At 35.9% G+C, this 23,807-nt stretch overlaps 1 protein-coding gene across 1 annotated transcript in view; it reads left to right on the top strand.

Annotated features, from left to right (window-relative positions):
• The window catches only part of HBS1L (HBS1 like translational GTPase), a 75,480-nt gene extending 56,241 nt beyond the window's left edge, over positions 1-19,239 (top strand). Inside the window, exons 9-18 of the mRNA XM_006200076.4 lie at positions 1,190-1,336; positions 2,906-2,980; positions 3,553-3,670; positions 4,085-4,153; positions 6,575-6,679; positions 9,853-9,943; positions 10,367-10,475; positions 14,226-14,326; positions 16,822-16,966; positions 18,575-19,239. Coding sequence (XP_006200138.1) covers positions 1,190-1,336; positions 2,906-2,980; positions 3,553-3,670; positions 4,085-4,153; positions 6,575-6,679; positions 9,853-9,943; positions 10,367-10,475; positions 14,226-14,326; positions 16,822-16,966; positions 18,575-18,586 — 972 coding nt within the window. The 3' untranslated portion in view covers positions 18,587-19,239. The remainder of the gene's footprint in view (positions 1-1,189; positions 1,337-2,905; positions 2,981-3,552; positions 3,671-4,084; positions 4,154-6,574; positions 6,680-9,852; positions 9,944-10,366; positions 10,476-14,225; positions 14,327-16,821; positions 16,967-18,574) is intronic.
• Positions 19,240-23,807: the final 4,568 nt, after the last annotated feature.

The raw sequence follows: 23,807 nt of genomic DNA, 5'->3' as shown, positions 1-23,807 counted from the left end.
TAACAGTATAAATCATGAAGGATTGGAAATTAATGCTACATTTAACAGTAGATATAAAGCATTGGCAAAAATCATTGATGAGAATGAAAATGGAGGAACATCTATGGTTGCGCAAACTGTTTTCCTGCAAATTTTCAAAGGCTGCATCCACATGATGCAAGTGGAGTCACATAAAGACATATCAATACAAAAGAACAGTGGGAACCTGTTGAACTAGTATCAGTAAAGCTAAAGAAGAAAATGAGCTGGGTCAAGGTTAATTTCCTTTCTTCTTTGTGTGTGTGTGTAAATTGAGTATAAGAGAAGACAAATCTTTCATCTGATTGTCAAAATGATCCACAGAAGTTAGGAAACTTTGCTATTTAGGTACTTTTTCAGTAGCTGTAGTGCGAGAATATATTATATTTTGCTAATTCGTTAGATTACAGCTTTTATCATTATGAACAATACTCTGACAAATATCTCTGTAAATCCATAATTATTTCTCTAGGATAAATTCCTAGAAGTAGTTGTTGGGAAACAAAATATACATAATTTTAAGGCTCTTGACACTTATTGTGAAAATGCCCTCCAGAAAGGCGGTGGACTCACAGGCAGTGTTTGTGTCAGTGTCCATCTGCCAGCACCCTTGCTTATAGTAAACAATTTCGTCTTTCAAATCTTTGCCAATGTGATTTGTATAAGTGGTCTAAGGGAAGAATACATTGATGTATTTTTAATGTCTTTTTTTTGTATTCTAATACATTTGAATTTTTGAATATTGGCCATTTATATGTTTTCTTTAGCAAATTGTTAGCTAGTTTTCTGTGGAGCTGTGTCTTTTTCCTTTTTTGGCAAAGACTTTATATTAAGATTATAACTTTTACCATATGTGTTCTATGTTACAAATATTTGTTTTATTTACTTATGTTTTAATTTTATGTTTTTCCTCCTTTGCTTAGTTATTGTGATTGTTATATAACCAAATATGACAATCTTTTATTCATTATGTTGTGTTTTTTTGGCCACATGCTAGTACTTTGTTTTAAAATTTTAATCCATCTTTGTAATTCCTTTGTTTGATTTGCTTTGTGTTTGGTGTCAAGTTAGAGTTGCCTTTAAAATCTGACCAACACAGTTAATTGAATAATCTGTCCATTGAATTAAAATGCTGTGACATTAGTTTTGATGATTTTTTTTTCTTCTTTAGGCAGATGTAGCTGTTTTAGTTGTAGATGCCAGCAGAGGAGAGTTTGAAGCTGGATTTGAGACTGGTGGACAAACACGGGAACATGGCCTCTTGGTTCGTTCTCTGGGAGTAACCCAGCTTGCAGTTGCAGTCAATAAAATGGATCAGGTATTTCAAGACTTGAGAATTCATTTTAGATGCTAATTAAGATGATTCTCTGCCATATTGATGACCTCAGATATGACAAGTTTACATTTTATTAGTCCAGTTGTCAAATTTTAAGAAATAAATTCACAATCCTGATAGTAAATGAGATATTAGTAATTTTAAGCAAGAAGATAAATTCTCATTTTCAGAATTAATTTCTAAATCTTTATTTTCAGTTAAAAATGCATATTTATTTTAGTATAAAGAAAACCTGAAACAACATGTATTTGCAACTCTCCCCACCCCTAATTTTTAACTTTTCATTTTGTACATCCATCCAGTGTATTTTAATATATAAAAATCTTTTTCTTTATAACATTGAGTACTAATCTGTTTCATTATCTGCTTTTTCAAAAAATTGACAATATTCTTGTTCGTGTTTCCAAGTAATTAATAATTTTTATATAGAGTTTGTTTTTATAGCTTTATTCTAGTATATTTTAAAGATATACTATAATTTACTTAAACAATCCCCTACTTTTGGATATTTCTAGTTTTGTGTGTGTGTACATAGAAATAGTTTATTCTATGGAAATTTCTGGGCCTAAGGACATACACATTTTTAAGACTTACTGTACATGATCGAAATGCCTTTGAGAAAAGCTCTCGTTATTTACTTCTATATGGTATGTTCACTTTCCCAGACTTTTATCAACACTGCTGTTATTAAAAGATTGTATTCCAATTTGACATATAAAACATGATTTTTCTTTTTTTAGTTTACTCTTCTGTGAATGGTAATAATATTTAAATATATTTTGTATGTTTATTTACCATTTGTATTTTTTCTTTTGGAATTCATGTAATTTGGAACTTTAAAAAATTTGTAATTTGTAAAGTAATTTATTTATTAAAGATATTAATGTTTACTTTTGATTTATTTCTTTATACTTAGGTATTTTCATACCCTGAGATCAGATACATATTCACCTAAGTTTTTCTACATGGTTTTTTTATAATATCAGTATTATATATATCTTTTATTTTTTCTCAGTATTTTAGTATGAAAGAAAACTTGAAAAAAATTTACAGTAAATACCTACATTATCCATCTTATTTTGACATGAATTTCCATGTAAGTTATAATTTGCAGTCATTGTTCCATTTACCCTTAGATACTATATAGCATGGGTGTGGATATCTAGAATTTTTATTACATACACATTCTTAGTCTGTTTGACTTGGGTGCGGGTGGTCAGTAATTTTATTTTATTTCAGCAGTTGGTCTAAGCACAATTTAATAAGTTATTCACTTTTTCTCCCCAAATTTGAAATCCCTTTTAGCATACACAAAAAATTCTGTATGTACTGGAGTTTGTTTCTAGACTTTCTGTTGTAGGAAAAGTTACTTTTAGATCGTATTAATAGTAGGATCTGACATTCTAAGCTTTAATTTTAATATATTTCATATTGAATAGATTTTATAATTATATTTTATAGTCTTGATTGTTTATATTTTATTGCAGAAATTTAAATTTTATATAGCATGGTCTGAAGCATAGTTTTAAAAATAAATTGGATCTTTATCAGGTTAATTGGCAACAAGAAAGATTTCAAGAGATTACTGGAAAACTTGGGCACTTTCTTAAGCAAGCAGGTTTTAAGGTAAAATAATTTTAAATTTATTCAGTTACTTTCCTTATGTCTAATTTTACTGATATGAGAGAAAAAACTAGTTTGGTATTCTTGTCTTGTTCAGTATGTTTAATTCTTTTTGTTTTTATGTCCCCTTGGGATTATGTATATCTTATTTTATATTTTTTGGATTACTTCATTCTAGAAAATTGCATGCATTTTATAAATTGGCTTGGATTTAATATAAGTAAAAGACTTTATCTCCACCTATTAAATTAAATGTGTAGGTTTAGGGAGGTCACAGTGGAAGAGGAAAATTAGTAGAGAGAAATTTCTCCAGCAAAAATGTGAAATATGCCTGTGTTACCAGGTAAAAATGCTTGTGTGTTTTGGAACAAACTTGTAAGTTTCCCACAAAATCAAAAAAGTTGAAAACTGTTGGATTAGATAATTTCAGGGCACTAGTTCTGTGATTTCTGTTACTTTTTAAAAAGTACATGGTTGCTTTTGCAAACTTGGTACAGTTATTGTATGCTGTCCCTTTTAACATTTTAAAAACAATGCTGTATTTAGTTTCATATCTTCAATCTTTTTTTTAATAGGATAATGATGTAGCTTTTATCCCTACAAGTGGTCTCAGTGGTGAAAATCTAATCACAAGATCTCAATCAAGTGAACTTACAAAATGGTATAAAGGCCAATGTTTATTAGAACAAATTGGTAAGAATTCTGCCACATTAATTTTATTGCATTGTGAACTTTATTGATTATTTAGAGTTCTTTATGGAGGGAAGAGTGATGTATGTGTAAAAGCATAGGATTTGTAATCAGAGGAGCTCGGTTACCAGTTTTGAAATTACATGCAATATTCAAACTAATGCTAAATTTTTCTTGTTTAATTAATGAGGCTCATGCCTACCCTACCTACCTCACAGAGTGTTGTGACATTAAATGAGGAAACATGTTGAAAACATTTTATAAACTGCAAAGCATTACGTGAATGCCAGCCAATTTGCTATTAGCATTTATTAAAAAGAATATTTTCTAGGAGACATGAGACCATAATGGACTTACTGGAAATGAACCAAAAATTACTTCTGCGTTAAACCTTTCTATTTTGCCCCTTTTTTCCAGATTCCTTCAAGCCTCCTCAAAGATCTATTGATAAGCCTTTTAGATTATGTGTATCTGATGTTTTCAAAGGTAAGTGCTACCACCACTGTGCTTCTTCAGTAGGGACCTTGCCTTTTCATTACCTCTTTTGTTGGACAAAATTCTTACGTCATCTTTAGATTCTCCCTTCTTTATGCCAGTGGTACACAATTCTAGTTATTTAACATCCCTGCCCAGAAAAATCTTCAATTTACTTACCATTTCCCCGTCTCATACTTATCCTCCACGTATGAAAAAAACCCTGATCATTTATCTTTCTAGCCGCATAGGTCTTTTTTTTCCTGTTAGTTTCCTTTAGTTTCTGTATCCTTCAACCAAACTGGATCGTTCACTTAATCACATAGGGTCTTTACTGCCACTATGTCTGCCAGTGTTTTACTCTTCTCTCTATTAATCTAATTTAATGTGTACAGGACCCTACATAGAAAAGTATATAGTAGAAATGGAATAAAAGATCTCAATAAATGAAAGGATATAACATACTTATGTATTGAAATAATCCTTATGGTAAAGATGTCAGCTGTCCCCCAAATCTCCATTATCACAGAGCAGGCAGTGAAGGGTGGATTCAGAACTGAGCAGCAGTAAAGTGATAACTGGTGAGGCCACCCACACACATACCCCACGATGCCCGTCCATGTTCTCTGTATCCTCCGTCATTGCATTTTTCATGCAGTGTTATAATTGTTCCTGTGCTGTTTGTCCACTTAGATTGTGAGCTCCTCCAGGGCACATATTGTCACTTCTGTATCTGTATTTTGCAGGACCTAGCTCAGTGCCTGGCACATAACACATATCTAATAAATGAATAAATGAAGGTGCTTCATAAAAATCATTCAGTGAAATTGAAATGTATATTATTATCTTCCAGCTTTCTAGTAGTAGAGGAAATATGATAATGGTATTCAAAATGTCTATTATCTATTTAAAATACAAGAGGTGTTTAATTTTCTTTTTGTTTAACAATGTTTGCTGACTCTGCCTTTTCGCCTCCTGTTCTCTCTTCAGGCTGCTTCTTGGCTTCTGCCTACACTGCTCTCTTCAGCATGTTCCCACTGAGACTACCAAATGACTTCTTGGTTGCCAACGTCAGTACACATTTTTCAGTTCTGTCTTACTTCCATCTTACTTGAATTTGGCATTACTTCTGAGGCTGGTAGCCACATCCACCTTGAAACTTTTCCCCCTTGGTTTCTGTGACCCACTTTCTCCTGCTCTTCTATCTGTCTCTTTGACCTCTCTGTGGCCTCCTCTTTCACTGTCCCTTAGCTAATGTTCTGTTGCTTCACTACTCTTCTTAGTCTACAGGCTCCTTTTGGACCAACATTAATGAGTTCATTTATCTCCTGCGTCTTGATGCATCACAGATTTCCAAGCTAAACATGTTCTCGCTCTCCAGACACATCTGCTAACTGCTGCTGGGCATCTGCACAGGGAGTGTGTCCCCAGGGTGCCATGCTCATGGCTTTGGTGTGCTTGGTGCCCCCTGGAATGTATCTTCTCCACCTGTGTGTCTTGCAGACACCTCAGATTCCCCAAGGCTACCATGGATCTTGTTCCTTGACCTCCTGTCTCACAGTTAATACATCATCATCTCTCAGATTTCTCTGTTTTTGCCTTTATTCCCCACTTACTGTATCACCCTAAATCTGTCGTACCTTTTTCTCAAATTCTTGAGTTTGCTCCCTTTCTACAGTCAGTGTATGCATTTCAGTCACCCTCCCCTCCTCTCTGACACAGAAATACCATCATGTCTCTTCTGTGTTCACAATTCTTTACTGGTTTCCCTTTACTTAACTGAAGATAAAATTCAAGTTCTAAGCGTGATTAATGGGGCCCCTTTATTATTTGTCCTATGCCCACCTCTTTGCCTCATGCCTCACCTTTCCCTCGTGATTCCATATGGTCCCATATAAATTCCATATAAATGACACATGGGTCTTAACATGGCCCACATTCAGTTAAGTGTGCCTTTGCTCGTGCACACAAGCTACTTGATAAACCTTCTCCTTCTGAGTGCCCAGCTAAAGTGGAATCATCCCCCCTCATGGATTCTTTGATGCACGTTTTTTTGTTTCCATTGTACATTATAAATAGCATTTGTCTCAGTGTGATTGTTTTCATCTTTCTCTTCGCTAGTGTGAACCTATATGGTTAGGGGCTTATATTTTCATCTCTCTATTCCCAGAGTTTAGCATTCAGTAAGTATTTGAAAAAGGAATGAATTTCCACTTTTTCTCATATAAATATTTTTATTTGTAAGAAACTCAAGAGTAGAATGTAGTGTACCATATTTAGTAGATATATTAAAAATTCTGAAATGATCATTGCTTAGTGTTCATTGAACTACTGGTTTTGTATAACTAGTAGGGAAGTAAGTATTGCTAGCAGTTTAAACATCAGATAGCATTGCTGTGTGAGCATTTATTAAGAATTTGGCATGTTTTGCAGATCAAGGATCTGGATTTTGTGTAACTGGTAAAATTGAAGCTGGTTATATCCAAACTGGTGACCGACTACTAGCAATGCCTCCTAATGAAACTTGTACTACAAAAGGTATTCCTCTGCAAGATTCTTTTGTTAAACAGCCCTTAAGTTTGAGACAGCAGATTTTTAAAAGTAGTCTAGTTATTAACTCGAGAGTAAATAACCTCTTAGTGAAATTGTAACTGACTGTCAAAATGATACTAACTGTTAAAGATAAAAATGTGAAAACATTAAACGATTTTTTTCTGTTGTGACTATGTGTGTATAAATGTACATATAACATTCTAACTGTGGTAGCGGGTTTTTTTTTTTTTTTTTTTTGAGATTGATTCAAAAAGCCTGGGTAGGATTGAACCAGATGTATAGACACCTGTCAGATATATTTAAAGTAGTACTGAGTAGCAGAAATTAAGTCTGACCCCGTCCTGGCATTAAATAGTCAATGGCAAAGCAGATTGCTGTAGTCTGTTGTTTTGAAATGTGTATTTCAGAATTACTATAAGTTAACAATGTTGGTCATGTTTATACCAAAAAAAAAAAATTTTTTTTTTTACAGGAAGACCTATGTAAGAAAATAAGATGCAAATACAGAGAATCCTAATGTCGAGAAGAGAAATTGAGCTAGTTTTAAGTGCCACAGTTACTGCTTTTGCACATAGATTTAGTATATAACCTTTCATAACAGCTGATAACTATTTCTCTCTTCTAAACATCTGACTTTGTGTGTGTACATGTTCTTCTTTTCTGAATTCTGCTTAAAAGTTTGTAATTCTCTATTTACCTTAAGCTAGCTTCCAACTAAGTCTCTGGCTTCAACATAAAACCAAAGATTTGTTTAATACTAGAAAGTAATATGATTTGTAACAGTTTTCAGCTAATGTATAACCTACTGGTAACATTAAATTTTTTTTTAAATTCAGTACTTTTTCTTCTGTTACTCTTTATGTATAGTTTATATCCAGAGTTGTACTTTATGAATTTGAATGTATATTTTATTTGAATTATTTTACTTATTTAAAAGCTGATTTCTTAAGGATTGTAAGAAATTAATGAATATCTGTTTAGGTAGCAGAGTTAACCTAAATTTAAAGATGAATAAGGAAATGAAAGCCAAAGTTATTTCTATTTTACCTTTTTCTTTCTCCTTGCTTAGGGATCAGGAAAATTCTCTTTGGATCAAAAGTAATGTACACTTTTTAAAAAAGAATCATTTCCCATAGACCCGTTGTTTGCAAGTTTTTATCTCTGCTTTTGTTTTTTTAAAGTTATCAAGAGCTACAATACTTTAGAAATGCTCATTTCTTTATATGTTAAAGAGTTTTTTGAGAATAGAAATTTTTATATATATATGATAGATTTATATCTAATATATAAATATGTATATATATAATATAAATATAGTAATAGACATAAATTAAAAACATGATCCTAAACCATGATCAAGGAGCTTACAGATTGGCTTCTTTGTGACCTCCAAAATCCTAATTTCGTCACCTCTAAGAGTTCTACATACTTTCCCTTTTTCCTTCCTGTCCCTACCCCACCAGAAAAACTCCAACCACTTATCTTTAATCCAGTGGTTCTTAAAGGGAAGCCACATCAGAAGCCCTGCTTCATTCCTTGAGAGCCACCGTTCTAACCCAACTTGGAGATTCTCAGTTTTCAATTTCTCACCCTATTGCTTTTGTTCGATTCACTTGATTGTTCAGTGCACCCTTTGTCTGAACATTTCAGGTAGAACTGTGGCTCAGTAACCAGTAGTATCCTAAAAAAGGCAACTGACTAAATTTGCTACCAACAAATGGAAATTCTAAATTACATTTCACTTTATTAGCATAAGTTCATAAAGTGTTAAAAAAGAACTTCTTTCTCCACTAAAGAAAATCCTTAAGAAGATAAATATCATAAATAGGACAGTGTAACATGTTTAGGGGAAGGAAATCAGATTATATTTATCTTTAGAAAGTTTTATATTGTTAATCAAACTTCTAGTGTGAAAGCTTTTCAGAATCCTAAAGCTAAAGGCAATCTCTAGCCTGTGTAAGTAGCTAGCTCCTGACTTCAATTCCACATTTCATACCAAAAATCAGATATGGTCATTTTAAATTCACACTTAAAAACTAAATTTAACTAGTTGAAAATTTAACAAACATCTTAAAATATAGTTGTTAACATTTTTGAGGTCAAGAACCTCTTTGCTCGATTGATGAAAGGTGTGACCCCTCTTCTCAGATTAATACAGATGTGCACCTACATGAAATTTTGAATAAAATTTTAGGTGGTCTCAGAGCTCTTAAAGTTCTCGAACTCCCAGAAAGTCTCAAAGAAACTCACTTAAGAATATGCTACATGGGAAAAATAAGTATTTTCAGAAAGATACGGGTGAATTACAATTTACTAAAAACATGTCAATTGAGAACTATTCCCCAGTGGTTGGCCTACATTCTGTCTTCAGCAGAAGACTCAAGGTCCCATGGAAAGGAACTTCCCCCCACAGGATTAGCAAAATGAGAAATCCTTTAAAAGCCTTTATTCAAATACCTGAGTATTACTGCCCTTTGCAGTTGTACTCCAGGATTATCCCTAGGTAATAAAGGTATATAGCAACAGCTGGGATCATTTTTAAATTAAAATCTCTCACACTTTTAATCTCTTCCATTTCATATAACCGTTTATCATTGTGCATATGTCACTATGGGAAACCATTCTTTTGAGCTGGAAATAGTGAAGGGGCCCGCAGAGAGCACATCTGTCTGAGTACTGATGCCCTGCGGTACTCGGAGAACACAGGCCATTGTTTAGGTGGCTGTCTGAGTAAAGCAAAGCTCAGGAGAATAAAATACTACTAGGCATCTTCCCCACCCTTTATGTTATTAAAGGTAATCGAAACTGTGCTATTATACCTGCATCTATTAAAATAAGAGAAGTATTAGAATGGGGCATGTTTAGTGAATATACCACTTATGTAAATGAGTTTTAAAATATTGATTAAATAAGTAGGAATCAGCCTTTTATGGACAGATGCAAGTCACTTTGTGTTTAGGGTGGTGGTCCAGAAGAGTCAAGTCTAGAGGAAGTGTGTTTTCCTCAACGCTCACAGTTAACACTTCTCACTCTCAATCCATTCATATTGAAAATGATGAGTAGTGACTGATGAGGCACAAATCAGCCAAACTCCCTTGGTTGTTATGGTTTGCTATTGAGGTGTTTCACTGTGTGCTTTGGTTTTTACTCATTTCCAGGAATCACTCTGCATGATGAACCTGTCGACTGGGCGGCAGCAGGCGATCATGTTAGTCTTACGTTGGTTGGGATGGATATCATCAAAATCAAGTGAGTGAGAAAATGAGTTTAAGCGACAATTGTTTTGGATATAGGACCGCAAGAAACGTAGAATTTGCAGTTGGCCAGCTCATATGAAAGAATGTGTGTTAATTCTGAATCTCATCTGGCCAAAAGTAGGCACTTGTGGAAGTATAAGGATAATAAGCAAAACCTACTTAAAATTGAAATTAATACGCATCAGTGCACGTACCTGACGTGTTCTTTGAAGGAAAGCTGTAATGTATGGAAATGATATAATGGTATAAAACCATGCTTTAACCAAGAAGGGAATATTTAGAAAAAGTCCCTAATTTACTTGATTGTTTTGCTTTGTAAATGGTTTTAGAGGTATTCCTACTGGATGTGTATTTAATTATCCCCCCAATTACCTGCTCTCCTTTTTTGTTTGTTTCTGGTTTTTTGTTGTTACAGTGTTGGCTGCATATTTTGTGGCCCCAAAGAACCCATTAAGGCCTGCACTCGTTTCAGAGCCCGAATCCTCATCTTTAATATTGAAGTTCCTATCACGAAAGGATTTCCTGTAAGTTTCAAAACATTTAATTGTTACTGTTTTTATAAATTCAGCGTAACTTTATTCTAAAAAATAATAACTCTCTTCACAAGTGATGACGCTATGGTTATTTTCAACTGACATCTTATTACTCTAACCCAGAAAAACATGAAATTAGGATTTGAGAATTTTTTTTTTAATTTTGATCCTTAAGCCTGGGGATTTTTTCAAAGAGGCATTGAGAAGAAATTTCATAATTGATAGGATACAAACTGATGATAATAATAAAATTCATTTAGGGGCAATGATAGAGAATTTTTTGCTGTGTTCTGAAGGTTACCTGACCAATCTTCTTAGGTTGGGCTTTTCAGGTTTTGTTTTGTTTTAATATGCTTATTTGTAATTTTTCTGGTTATAGAAGTAGTAACATTGTTATAGAAAATTTTGGAAAACACAAAAATAGAGATAATAAGAATTCCTGTAGTTCTGTAATGTATAAATGTCTACTCTTTACATTTCAGAGTATTTTTTTGTCTACATTGTGTCCACCTGTTGATATTTATGGGTATGTTCTGGGCATGCTCGACATAGGGCATCTTTAATTGTGCTGAAGCAACACATTCAGACCCTGTGTGCTGTGAGGGGGGTTTGCAGGTTTTCATTGACTAGCATCATCTGAACACACATATGTATGGGAAGAGAGGGATTTTATATGGTAATTTTACTTATCCAGAAAACATACTCCTTGTGAATAGCATGAATCCTTCGTTTTCTGTGTAATCTTTTTTCAGATATTTGGGCCCCATGCTCTGTTTAGTTGGGTACCTTCCATTTGTCATTTAACAAATGGGCATTTTTTTCCCATTAGACTTGTTTCTTTTCTTGATCAGCTCATATAGCACAGGCTCTGCATGGCAATAAAAAATGTTTCTCAGTGGGATTAAATGGCTTGCCTTTGAAATATAAACAGATCATTTTCACTATTTGATGCATCTTTGAGATAAAACTAAGGCAGTAGTAATGCTAATTGACCTTTAAACTTCATTTAAAGTAGTGATAGTATTTTAAAGGTTAGGAATAAATTTATTTAGTTCATTTAAATTTATTTTATACCTCTGCACCTTTATTTGAGATAACCATGTGATGATTCTTAATAACTTTTCTATGAAAATTTGATCCTATAAAACTAATATTTATAAAATACTGTGTAAGTATTTTAGTTTTATAATTGTATTCCATTTCTCCCATATGCTGAAAAGAAGGGGGCAAAAGGTTCTCTCCAAAAAATACTGTTATTGTTGAAAATACTTAATTTTTAAACATCCAAAATTCATGTGTTGATAGGCAAGAAATTGCTACTGAGCGAATGGCACTCGTTCTTAGAAAGCAGTATGCCCAGTGGGGAGGAGTTGGAGAGGTTGGTTACTGTGTGTTTTCACTCGTGCAGTAGTAACTTTTGCCAGTGGAGAGGTAGAAGGGTCAAGAGGTTAGTAGTTACTTTGAATAGTAATACTGTCTTCCTGTGTAAGATAGTTTCTTTTATGAATTAAAAGTTTTTCGGTGCGGCTTTATGAGATTTCACCCGCGTATATTGATTCACGAATACCAGGATGAAATTTGTTTCAGAAAAAAAATGGTCATGTTTCGTCATTTAATTTACTTCCTGTGGGGAGAAACTTTCACAATTTTTTTTTTATTTAACTAAGAAAAGGCTTCCTAAGCAGTTAAAATTTCACTATTTAGGGACTAGTTCCTTAATATATAAATATTTTTGTTTCCCTCTGTTCGTATGGTAAATGCTCTATATATTTTAGTAGGAAAAAAAAGAGTGGAGTAGATTTTAATTAAATTCATGTTTTGATTTTTTTACTGTGATAAAATACTTATAATGTAAAATTTACTATTTTAACCATTTTTAAGTGTTCGGTTCAGTGTCATTAAGTACATTCACCTTGTTGTGCAACCATCAACACCATCCACCTCCAGAACTTTTTCTTTATCCCAAACTCTGTTCCCATTAAACAAGAACTCCCCCATTACACTTGCCCTGTATTGTCTGGTAACCACAGTTCTACTTTGTTTCTGTATGAATTTTCCTGTTCTATGTCCCTCATGTAAGTGGAATTATACATTTGTCCTTTTGTGTCTGACTATTTCACTTAGTATAACATTTATGAAGTTCATCCATGTTGTAACATGTATCAGAGTTTCATTTCTTTTTAAGGCTGAATAATATTCTGTTGATGCATATACCACATTTTGTTTATCCATTCATCTGTTGATGGATGTTTGGATTGTTTCCATCTTTTTACAATTCTGAATGATGCTTCTGTGAACATTGGCATACAAGTATCTGTCTGAGCCCCTGCTTTCAGTTCTTTTGGGTATATACCTAGGAGTGGGACTGCTTGATCATAGGGTAATTCTGTGTTTAACTTTTGAGAATCGCTAAACTGTTTTCCTACAGCAGCTGTGCCCTTTTTACGTTCCCACCAGCAGTGCACAGGGGTGCTTGCTTCCCCATTTCCTCATCAGCACTTGTTATTTTCCTTTCTGGGAGTATGTGTGGGGAGATGATTTGTTTGTTTGTTCATAATAGACAAACTAATGGGTTTGAAGGGTGTATCATTGTGGTTTTGATTTCCATTTCCTTAGTAGCTAATGATGTTGAACATCTTTTCATTCCTTTATATATTTTAGGTATTTATTTCTTATCAACACGATTTACATATGTTTTCTTCCATTCTGTTTTCTTTTCAGTCCTAAGTGTCCCTTGATGCACAAAACTTTTAAATTTTGATGAAGCCCAGTTTATCTGCTTTTTGTTTTGTTGCCTTTACTTTTGGTGTCATATCTGAGAAATCATAGCTAGAGTCAACATAAGAAGATCCCACCCCCCACCCCCATTTTCTTCTATAAGTTTCATAGTTTCAGTTCTTTTGTTTAGGGCTTTGACCCATTTTGAGTTAATTTTTGTATGTGATACAAGGTGAGGCTTCACCTTCATTCTTTTGCTTGTGGATACCCAGTTTTCCCAGCACTGTTTGTTGAAAAGACTGTACTTTCCCTATTGAGTCGTCTTCGCACCCTTATTGCCACTTAGTCTTTTTGATATTAAATTTCTTTACATATGAAACATGAACAATAATAGCTAATATATAGGGTCACCCGCTAACTCCATGTTTACTATGTACTAGGCACTACTTTAAAATAACATTATCTGGTTTTCCTCATTTAGTGACACGGGACCTGAGGCTGGGGACATTGAGGGGAGAAGGGTTGTTACAGGATTTACCTCAAATCACACTCAGGATTTGAACTCAGGTCTGCTTGACTTCAACACCTGTCTAAACTCCCATATAATATTTTATTCTCATTAGCTGGCAATGAATACAGTTAATTACTACTATCATGTGATTTCCCTTCCCCTCGTTTTTTATGATGAAATAGTTCACATTCGTTGAACATCTTATTGTGCCAAGCATCATCTCTGATCCTATGTTAACTCTTATCAAAATCCTGTGAGGAAGGTTATGTCATTTACTCAGGTTTACACAGTAGGTGGTGGGGGAGAAATTGGAACTTCTTCGCATGACCTCTTCCCCTAGTAAATTAAGGGACAACCTGATTAGAGTGGTGGGACTTGGAGGAAGGAACTGGGGAGGCTGACAGACTCTGGGCAGCACTGCTAAGTTTAGTATGATTAAATGTGTGTGCTGGAATAAAAGGCCAGAGATGCTGTGGTGAGCAGCTCTTTAGTGTTACAATTTTTTGTTGTAGGTGCTGTTACACTACCAAACTGTCAGTGAACCCGCCGTTATTAAACGATTGATTAGTGTCTTGAACAAAAGCACTGGTGAAGTCACAAAGAAGAAGCCCAAGTGAGTGTTTTAATGCATAAATGATAAGCACAATTTAAGCACATTCTTTACAGATTAATTTGTTTGTACAGTATTTCTCTGTGTCGTGAGGGAAGTCTGTTTCACTTGTTCCAGAAATCATTTTTATTAAGGACTAGACTAAAACACAAAAACAAATATTTAAGCTCCTGTTTTAGGTATGAATGCTAGATACAATTTCTGTTATGTATGGTGGTGATGGGTATTAATAAATATGTAAATATAAGTCTATGTATAAGTATCAAGCCTCAGATACTGATGATACAGAACTGAAGGCATTTAAAAAATTAGTCCTACATTTTTAAAGATGAATTTGATTTATGCCTAGCCAGTTGCTCCAAATTCCAGTTGATTATTCTTAACTTTCTTGTCACCTCCTCCTGAGACTCACTCCCTATGCTAAGAATACCCCAGGAAGAAAGCGAACTACACACTGTTTTTCTCCCGCCGGGAAAGTGCTCTTTTTTCTGCTTGAAGTCCACCTGGAGCCACCATGGTCACCGCCATGGCAGTCCCCTCTGATTACCATTAATATTTAAGTCTAGGTGTGGACAGCTCCCCTTTGGCTGGGATAGGCTTGGGATTTTTCAAAGGAAGTGCTTCCTGAGAAACTTGTGTTTCTTACTCTAATTCATATAGGCCAACCACAGTTTGGCTTGGCTGCTTCAGCTCTGGGGTTTTCCTCACTTCAGCCCTATGGGGAATCCCACCCAAAATCCCCTTTTTTCAGTCCTTGGGTGTTCCTCCTCATTTGCACCTGTGTAAGAGACCAAAGGTGGTTAGAGGGTTAATTTAGGGTTGGTTGCAAGTGGAAGAGAGACGCTTCACACTCCTCAAAACTCATGCCTGTTTCTCTGTTAGTTAGAAAAAAGTGGCTACTCAATCTCTCTTTTAAAGATCTTTATTTTTAACTTGAGTCTTGAGTTTCTGGCATGAGTGTCTGCCACAGCGTGCTGAGAAGTGTGATGGAACTAATGGGTGGCATTTCTGGAGGACCATTCTTTTCTAAGCTCTGCCATAAGTGCTTTTGCGTGGTTTATATTCTCAGCAACCATACAAAGCAGGTAATACTGTTTTCCCCAGTTTTCAGATGAGGAGACTGAGACTTAGAGAGACTGTATATCATATTCAGGGTCACAAAAGCTAGCAAGTGGCAGAGCCAGAATTCTAACCCAGTCGGTTGGTTCACATAAATTATATATATATATATATCTTGGCGGGAGCCAGCCTGTTTAATTTAGGCAAGTGATTTGGAAAATTCTCAACCTGAAATTGGCTCATCAGAACTTCCCCCTCCCTGCTTCTGCTCCTGCTCCAGCCCCTGCCGCACAGTCCTAGCTCAGTAATGCTAGGTCTTAGGACGTTCTCATGTGTGTTTTTCCTGTCACCTTATTTGTAGCTTCATCCTTTTCTCTTACTTTACACCAAAACCATTTGGCCTTTCCCCTTCATTTCCACTCCAGGCACATCGTAGGCTCAATTGCTTTATATGGGATGGAATCAAACTTTCTAGAACCAAACTTAGATGCAAAATTTGCATGTATTAGATGTTATTCTTCCTTAGGAGTGGAACCTTACGCTGAAATTCATCCCAGACCAATATTTAGAATTTGGGTAATACTTTTTAGAAACCTTGGCTTATTCTATGTGTCTGTCCCTGAACTAATCTTTCAGAAGAGGAGTTTATGATTGCTATCCTCTGTCCTTCTAGAACACATCAAAATTGAACTAGAGAACATTTCAGAATGTCCCCTTTGGGTTCTGCCTCTTTCTATAAATCTGGTGGGGCACAGGTTTTTTATTTGTTTGCTTGTTTGTATGAAGCTGTTTACAGTCTGGCCCAGGCCTCATCCCCCTTCATTTCCTACAAACATCAGACTCTGGAAAAATCTTATGTGATTTTGTCCTGAACCTCTGTTAAAGATCCGCTGTTCCTATGTGAGAAAAAAAAAGGAAGGAGAGAGAGAGATTTAGGGCAGTGTGCTGGCACTGGGACATTATCCTCTTTAAAGATAACTTTCTGATGCATAGTCTACTAGGTAGGGTTTTACCTGGGAAGACATAGGGCCTTGTGTTCCTCTTTTAAAAAGCAAGCCTGTCACTTTCTTTGTTAGAGAATTAAACCCCTGAATTCCATGAGGGAAGGAAAGGAAAGGCTTTGGTGGAGGGGTCTTGAGTATTTAGATTATAGAGCCCTTCAAGGGATAGAGTTGAATTTGCAGGATTGTTAAATATATAAATATTATAACTAGCTAATATTTCTTAAATCTAGAATTCTCTCATTTCTTTCAGCTAACCCAGAAACATTTAAAAGCACATATTTTCATTTTTAAGAAAGCCTTTTATTTCTTTTCAAGCTTTTGAAAGACTAAGTTGATTTGTAGATTGAAAGTTAAATATTTATTTTTCAAGTTTTAATTACATTTATTTACTCTATTTGATACCCATTTGTTCCTTTATTTTATTTTTCTTGATAGATTGTTGACCAAAGGCCAGAATGCATTGGTGGAGCTACAGACACAACGACCAGTGGCTCTTGAGCTGTACAAAGACTTCAAGGAGTTGGGGAGGTTTATGCTGCGGTATGGTGGTTCCACGATAGCTGCCGGGGTCGTCACTGAGGTAATTTAGTGGCTGCCTGTGTATCCATTAGTTATTATGTCTTTTTTTCCCCCTACTTTTTAAGAATGATTACAGAGATTTTATGGCCTGGCGGGGTACAGTTATGATATTGTAGTAACATTTAAAAATTTGTATTAAAGTAATTAAAAGAATGATAGGAAGAAAGTATTTGGTCTTAGATATTCCACGCTATCTTCTTCACCAGTATTAGTGCTCAGAATTAAAGGAAACTCATTGAAAAATAGATCTATAAGTATGCAGTCCAAATTATGAGAATATAGACTTGGAGTCAGATGAATTGGGGGTAGTGACTTCATTTAACAGAAGAGCCCTTGTTAAATTTTTTTTTTTTTAAATAACTGGCTCTCGGTGCATTTGAAATGATTCATTCAAAAAGTTCAGTTAATATACTAGTAATGTTTCTGAAACATACTTATTATATAATGAAAGGTACAATTGAGTTTTGGAGAAGATAATGAGAAATGAACCAGAATCTCAGTATTCAAATTTTCTATCACACTATCATAGTTAATATAGATCGTATGAATACAGGCGTGCCTCACTTTATTAGCCTTACAGATACTGTGTTTCTTTTACAAAATGAAGGTGTGTGGCAACCTTGTGTCGAGCAAGTCTGTGGGTGCTCACTTTGTGTCTCTGTGTCATATTTTGGTAATTCTTGCGGTATTCCAAACTTTTGTATTATTATTATATTTGCTATGATGCTCTGTGATCCATAATCTTTGCTGTCACTATTACAAAAAGATTATGACTTCCTGAAGGCTCAGATGATGGTTAGCATTTTTTAGCAAAAAAGTATTTTTAAGTTATGTGTATTTTTTTTTAGACATAATGCTATTGCACTCTTAACAGGCAGTGTTAGAGTGTAAATATAACTTTGATGTACACTGGGAAAGCCGAAAATTCCTGTGACTCGCTTTATTGCGATTCATACTTTATTGCAGCAGTCTGGAACCAAACCCACAATATCTCCGAGGTGTGCCTGTATTATATTTTTAAAGGGGGCTTCATTACTTCATGTGATTGTTTTCTGCCTAAAACTTACTCAGGCCATTTAATTGCATGGTTATTTTGAACATAAGGCTTTAGATTGCATCAAAATTCATTTATTATACATGTATCTTGTAAAAGGCTCTGGAGTTAACTTTAAGTCCAGGTTTGAGGTACTGCTCCATGGGTTCCTAGCAGCAGAAGTACCATATTTCTCCTGCAATTTATTCATCTGTAAAAATGGGGTGAAAGAACCTACCTCCTGGAGTTATGAAATGAAATAATCTGTACAAAGCACTTGGCACAGTGATTGACATTCAGAAAGCATTCAATAAATGTTAGCTAATGTCATTGTCATCAGCATCACATTTAATCTGTCAAAATGTTCTTTATAAAAGAGCATTCTAAAGTAAGATACAGTTTCTTGTGGAAAATAATGGAGCGATTATAGAAAATCTCAAATAACATGAATAGGGAAGGAAAGAAGTTGCCAGAAAAAGAAACTTGATGTAATGTTTATTCCACTGCCATTTTCCTCTTGTTGTTTGTATAACGTGATTGGTTAAATTATAGCAAATATTTTTTTTTCCTTTACAGATAAAAGAATGATGGGTCAAAATTTCTACCATGTTTCTTGTTGCAGTGAAATAGCTAACCTCTGTTTTTGAAGAATCCAGTTCTTCAGTTAAGGCAACAATGTGCAATTGATATTTTTTAAGATGAGAGAGAAAATTAAAGTTATAATCAGCTACAAAGAAGTATTACTTATCACTCCTGCAAAAATTTCAGGTTGCCAACTGGTAAAGAAAGGCTAATACTTTACTTTCATTTAAAAAACTGTCTTTTCCTTTGGAATCTTAGTAAATGGATTTACCTCGCTGAGATCAATGGAAACTATGAAACACATGTGTTAGAAGACATTGAACCATCATGAGGCAAACTCTACTTTCAGACAAACCGCAAAATGTTTACAGTTTTCTCTTGTGATTTTCAAGTCTACTACATACGTTCTTAAGGAAAAACAACTAAAATTGGCCATTGAGTTAGTTAATATTTGACCTGAGCAGTTTTCTTAGTTAACTCTTAGAAAAGATTAGGCGAAGGTTATGATAAAGGTATTTTGTGTTGCGCCTAAGAATGTTCTTCCTTCACCAAGCAACCATTTGAAAGCTTAGTTTGGAATCAGTGGAAATTGTTCTTTGTAACCAAGATACTATTTAAGGTGTAAAGCCAGCTAATAAAATGTCTTAGTTTGAGCATAACAGCAAAATGTGTTGTGTTTCTTGTGTTGTTGAGATTCTAAGTAGGACTTGGGGGTTTTATAGGATCTTTTCCACCTAAGAGTTTTCTGACTCACATGAATTCTTGCTTTCTAATAGCAAATTAAATGTAGTCTCATCCATTTCTCACCATAACTTAACTTTATTTTTCCCAGTCTCACTGGTACAACCACACACATGATGACTTTACCTTGTGTGCCTTGTAGACCATAAGTCCCCCATGAGTCAAAGTCATGTTTTTCTTTACAGTTTTGCCAAACTCCAAGGCGAATTTCACTGACAAGTATTTGTTGAACCCCCTCCTAGATACAGTAGCTTTAGAGTAGACTTTGTCCTCAGCTGAGTCCGAGACTCCGAGCTGATGGACCACAGGATGCAGTTTTTTCTTGGGAAACGGTGTGATTTGTGTATTGATGGCTCACCATGTTCAGCAGCATTTCTTCTTAACTGAAGGGTAACACTGGTGTGGGGAAGTGTACAGAGCAGGAACGTGCTGCTCAGTGGATATCAGAGGGAACCCAGTTCCTTACCGAAAACTGTGTAGTTGTCACTTGAGAGTAACCTTCTAAGGCAAGAAGGTGTTTTATGTATGTATTATATTGATCAGAAATTTAACAGGTATATCTGACAGAAGACTAACTTAAAGTGACTTCAGCAAAAAAGAAAGATGAGTGGTAGCATTCAGTCGGTCTAGCCCGCCTAGCCCCCGGTGTCAGCAAGGACTCTGCTGGTCTCTGCCTTTTGCAGTGTTGGCTTTGCCCTTAGACTCTGTGCAGAACACCCTGCGATTCCACTCTAGATCCTCAGAGCCTCTGTCCAGGGCATGAACAGGCTGAAAGAACATGTCTTTTGCAGAAATCCTAAAAACATCTCACCATTAACTATAATTGAGTTTAATTTCTTTCCTTGGGGGCATCTTTTGGAAGGGAAGTGAATATCACCCAAAGCGCATAGCTGAGGACTGTGGATGGGTTGGAAGGAAATTCAGGATACTGTAGGGAAGGGGAAATGGATTGGGGGTGGGGAGAGGAGGCTTCGAAAGCAAGAGACATCCACTCTGCTAGTGTGTATAAGGCCACGATAGAATTGAGAGTTTTAAAAAAGAATTTAGCATAAAACAAATAGTAGCAGTAGTAGAAATGAATTTATTTCTTTTTAAATTGGGGTAAGTGGTCTTTTTATTTACATTATGTTCACAATTGATTGCTGTTGACGGGGATGGCGCTATAAAGAGGACCCACAGTGGGAGGTCGGGTTTAAGTGACAAGATGTGCAGGAAGTATGTTCCAGCTCAGTTTTGGTCTGAAATCCTTTCCCTGAAACTCATCCCCACCAAACAGTACGTCCATTTGGGGTCATTTTGCTTCAGATACTTTTTGTCTTTGCTTCTTCCCATTTATGGTTTCACTGTCTCTTCACACACGTGGCTTGTCCCCTGCCCTCCTCTCTTCATGGGTCTCCACTAGATCAATTATTTCAAGGGTAACTTGGCTGAAAAAAAATTTCAGATCCATGCTTTGACAATAGAGTTTTTCCACATGTTCATTATTTATGACAGTATTTGAGTTTCAGATATTCAAATATTGATTTAGAAAACAATTTCTAGACATAGTGTTTTTTCCTCCCATGAGTATGTGGATCAATAATAATTCTAACCATTGTTAAAATGTAATTGGTCACTCTAGAAAATTTGGAAAATACAGAAAAGTAGAGAGAGGAATCAAATTCACCCATAGTAATATTGCCTACATATTACCGCCTCTACCATGTTGATATGTTTCTTTTCTGTCTCTAGTGGATATTTTTTGTAGTTGCGATCATTAGTCAGTGTCTTTTCATTGCGTAATGTAATCAAGATTTTTCAATACAAATATTAGTAGCTTTTTAAAAAATGATGTAAAATTATAAAATTACAAACCCCGATATATAGGAATAAGTCAGGATTATTCAGCTAAAAAAAAAATAGCTGGATAAGAAGGCCTGATAAAAACTACTACATCATTATTTTTTAGCTTCTCTCTAAAGTATCCAACAGAAATGTATAAATAGGAAAACCTTCCTCCCTAACGCGAGACTGCCGTGTTCCAGGCCCAGGAGACAGCTCTGGAGCTCAGGCATTCCTGGGACTGACAGTTCAGCCAGGGGGTTTCTCAGCACCACAAACTACAGATGAGAGTCAACAGTACGAAAGCATCCCAGGAGGATGCAGCCTAAAGACAGCGCACGAGGGGCAAGGTGGGGGTGCGGGACCGTTAGTGCTGAAGGAAAATTTTACTTACGTAAAAGACTCTCTTGAGTTAAAGTAATTCAACCTGCAAATTATAATCTACTCCCAATTCAGTGATTAGGGGAGGGAGGGAAGGAGGCAGGTTTTGCACTGGCAAAATCATCCAACAGGTCAGCTTTGGGCCTCTACACCAGCAACACTTAAAATCCCACCAACAGTAAAAGCCATTCTTTAGACCCCACCCACCTCCAGTAAGAACCACACCAATGGGGATCTTGACAGTGGGGCTGCAGCTGACACAAGCCAGCAGAACAAGTGACATGAGGGATGGGTCCAAGAGACAAGGTGAGCAGCCCGAGAATGACCCCCGTTGAAGGTAACGTAAACCCTTCTGCAGCCGAGGGCTTGGAGTCTTGCCAGCAGAGGAAAAGTAGAATGGATCAAGTAATTTACAATCTGGTTCTTTGAAAATGCCAAAGATAGATTTTTAAAAGGAAAAAAATAAGTGAACACACTAGGGATGAGATGGAGCATAAACTATACATGATGAAGATTAATTAGAATCCCATGCAGATCATTAGGTTCAGTTCCCCAGGGAACCCTGGCTTCTGACCACTGTAAAGGAAATGGGTTACTGTGTGCTTCTAAGGGAACTTGTCCCACCTTGGAATACCTTCATGGCTGCAATTTTATATTAACTTGTAGGTTAATTATTGTTTTCTCCTTTCACTAAAACACAAGTCCCAAGAGGACAGAGACTTTTTCTGTTTTACTTATGATTCTTTTTTAGCAACTAGTGTCGTCCCTCACACGTAAGATTGTTAAATGAATGCAAGAATTAAGGCTGGTGGTAGCAGTATGGATGATTTGAATTTCTTTACGTCTGTATTGTCTGAAAATGACAAGCTTTTGTTTCTATTATAATGCTATGTGTGAAGGGGCTATTTTTTACAGTGAAGGAAAGAGAACTTATTAGAAGCAAACTTTAAAAATGCTTTTAAAAAATGCTTCAGTCTGTCCTTTTGTCTGGTGAACAGCAGCCCCATCTTGGGGTCTTTCCTGAACTGAGGTGACCCTCTTGAGCCTGGAAGATTCAAATGTGCTTGCCTTTCAGAAAAGGAACCAGAAATGAACTGGCTGCCAGGGAGTCTCCCAGCTCTCAGGTGGACTGTGCGACAGCGGGGGGTAGAGGATACCTTGTACTTTCTAATCCTGGGCTTGGATGTATTTCTTTTTATTTAAGGATGGTTAAGAAATACCGTAACAGGCCTGTGGGAAAACCTCTAGTACTTCAGCACGTGCAGGCAAAAACCTTTCTGAAATTTCAGGTATACTGCAGGAAACCAAAGTTTTCTTTAACTGCTGCATGGTATCTGGAAGAGGTACAAGACTGTTGCTTACTTGAGGAGACAACCAAGACAGGTTAGAAGAGCTATGTGGGAACCTAAATCATAAATAGCAAAATTCAAATATTCACTGAAGGCTGTGAAGTAGATAATCATTGGAGAAGACTGGATGATTATAGAAGTTGTCCTTGGAAACCAATCCTAGAATTCAGATAGGTGAAAATGATGAACAGGAAGACCCGGAGATTGCATGTGAGGAGAGCACACCATATCTTAGGTCCAACATCACAAAGGACTTACAACCAGATTAAACAAATCTTGGGAACAAAACTCCCCAGAAAATGATCTTCAAAGAAGCAAAAACTGAGCCTCAGTCTTCTCAGCAATGCTAAATTCCAAAAGGCAAAGGGATAAAGGAGCTAAATATGTAAAACTTTAAATTACAGGGATTATAACCCACAAATTCCTTACTCAGCTCTGGCATTGTTTACAGGTGAAGGAAAGAACGTCTCAGAAGATGCCCTTCTGGGAGAGGAATGAAGGAATTTAAAATGCTCAGATCATAAAGAGGTAGTTCAAAACTTTAAGACTGGGGACAGCGTGGTAGAAAATTCTGCAGCAAGCATATGTTGAAGCCCATCATTTATTGATGCCATCAAAGACCACCGGGACACAACTGAGCTCAAAATTATTTTATTGATGCGTGCTGCAGCCAGAGAGACCACACACCGTGGAGGAGTTGAGGTCTTCTAAAGGTGTAAGAAGGGGCTTGTTAAAGAATTTGAGCACAAGTAGGTAACTATGAGGAGGGCTCAACTGAGCGAGGGTCTCTTCTGGATTGGCTGCTGTTGGAAAGTGGGAGTAATTCTGTTGTTGAGTATCAGTTTTCATGTAGGAGGAGGTAGGAGAAACGGAGCAAGGTAAACAGCAGCAGTCACCCATGTTGGCCACAAGAGGGCGATGTTTAGTTATTTTTA

The sequence above is a fragment of the Vicugna pacos genome, chromosome 8, assembly GCF_048564905.1.
Source record: "Vicugna pacos chromosome 8, VicPac4, whole genome shotgun sequence".
Lineage (NCBI taxonomy): Eukaryota > Metazoa > Chordata > Mammalia > Artiodactyla > Camelidae > Vicugna > Vicugna pacos.
The sequence above is the reverse complement of the archived record's forward strand: the minus strand, read 5'-3'. Positions and strand labels throughout refer to the sequence as shown.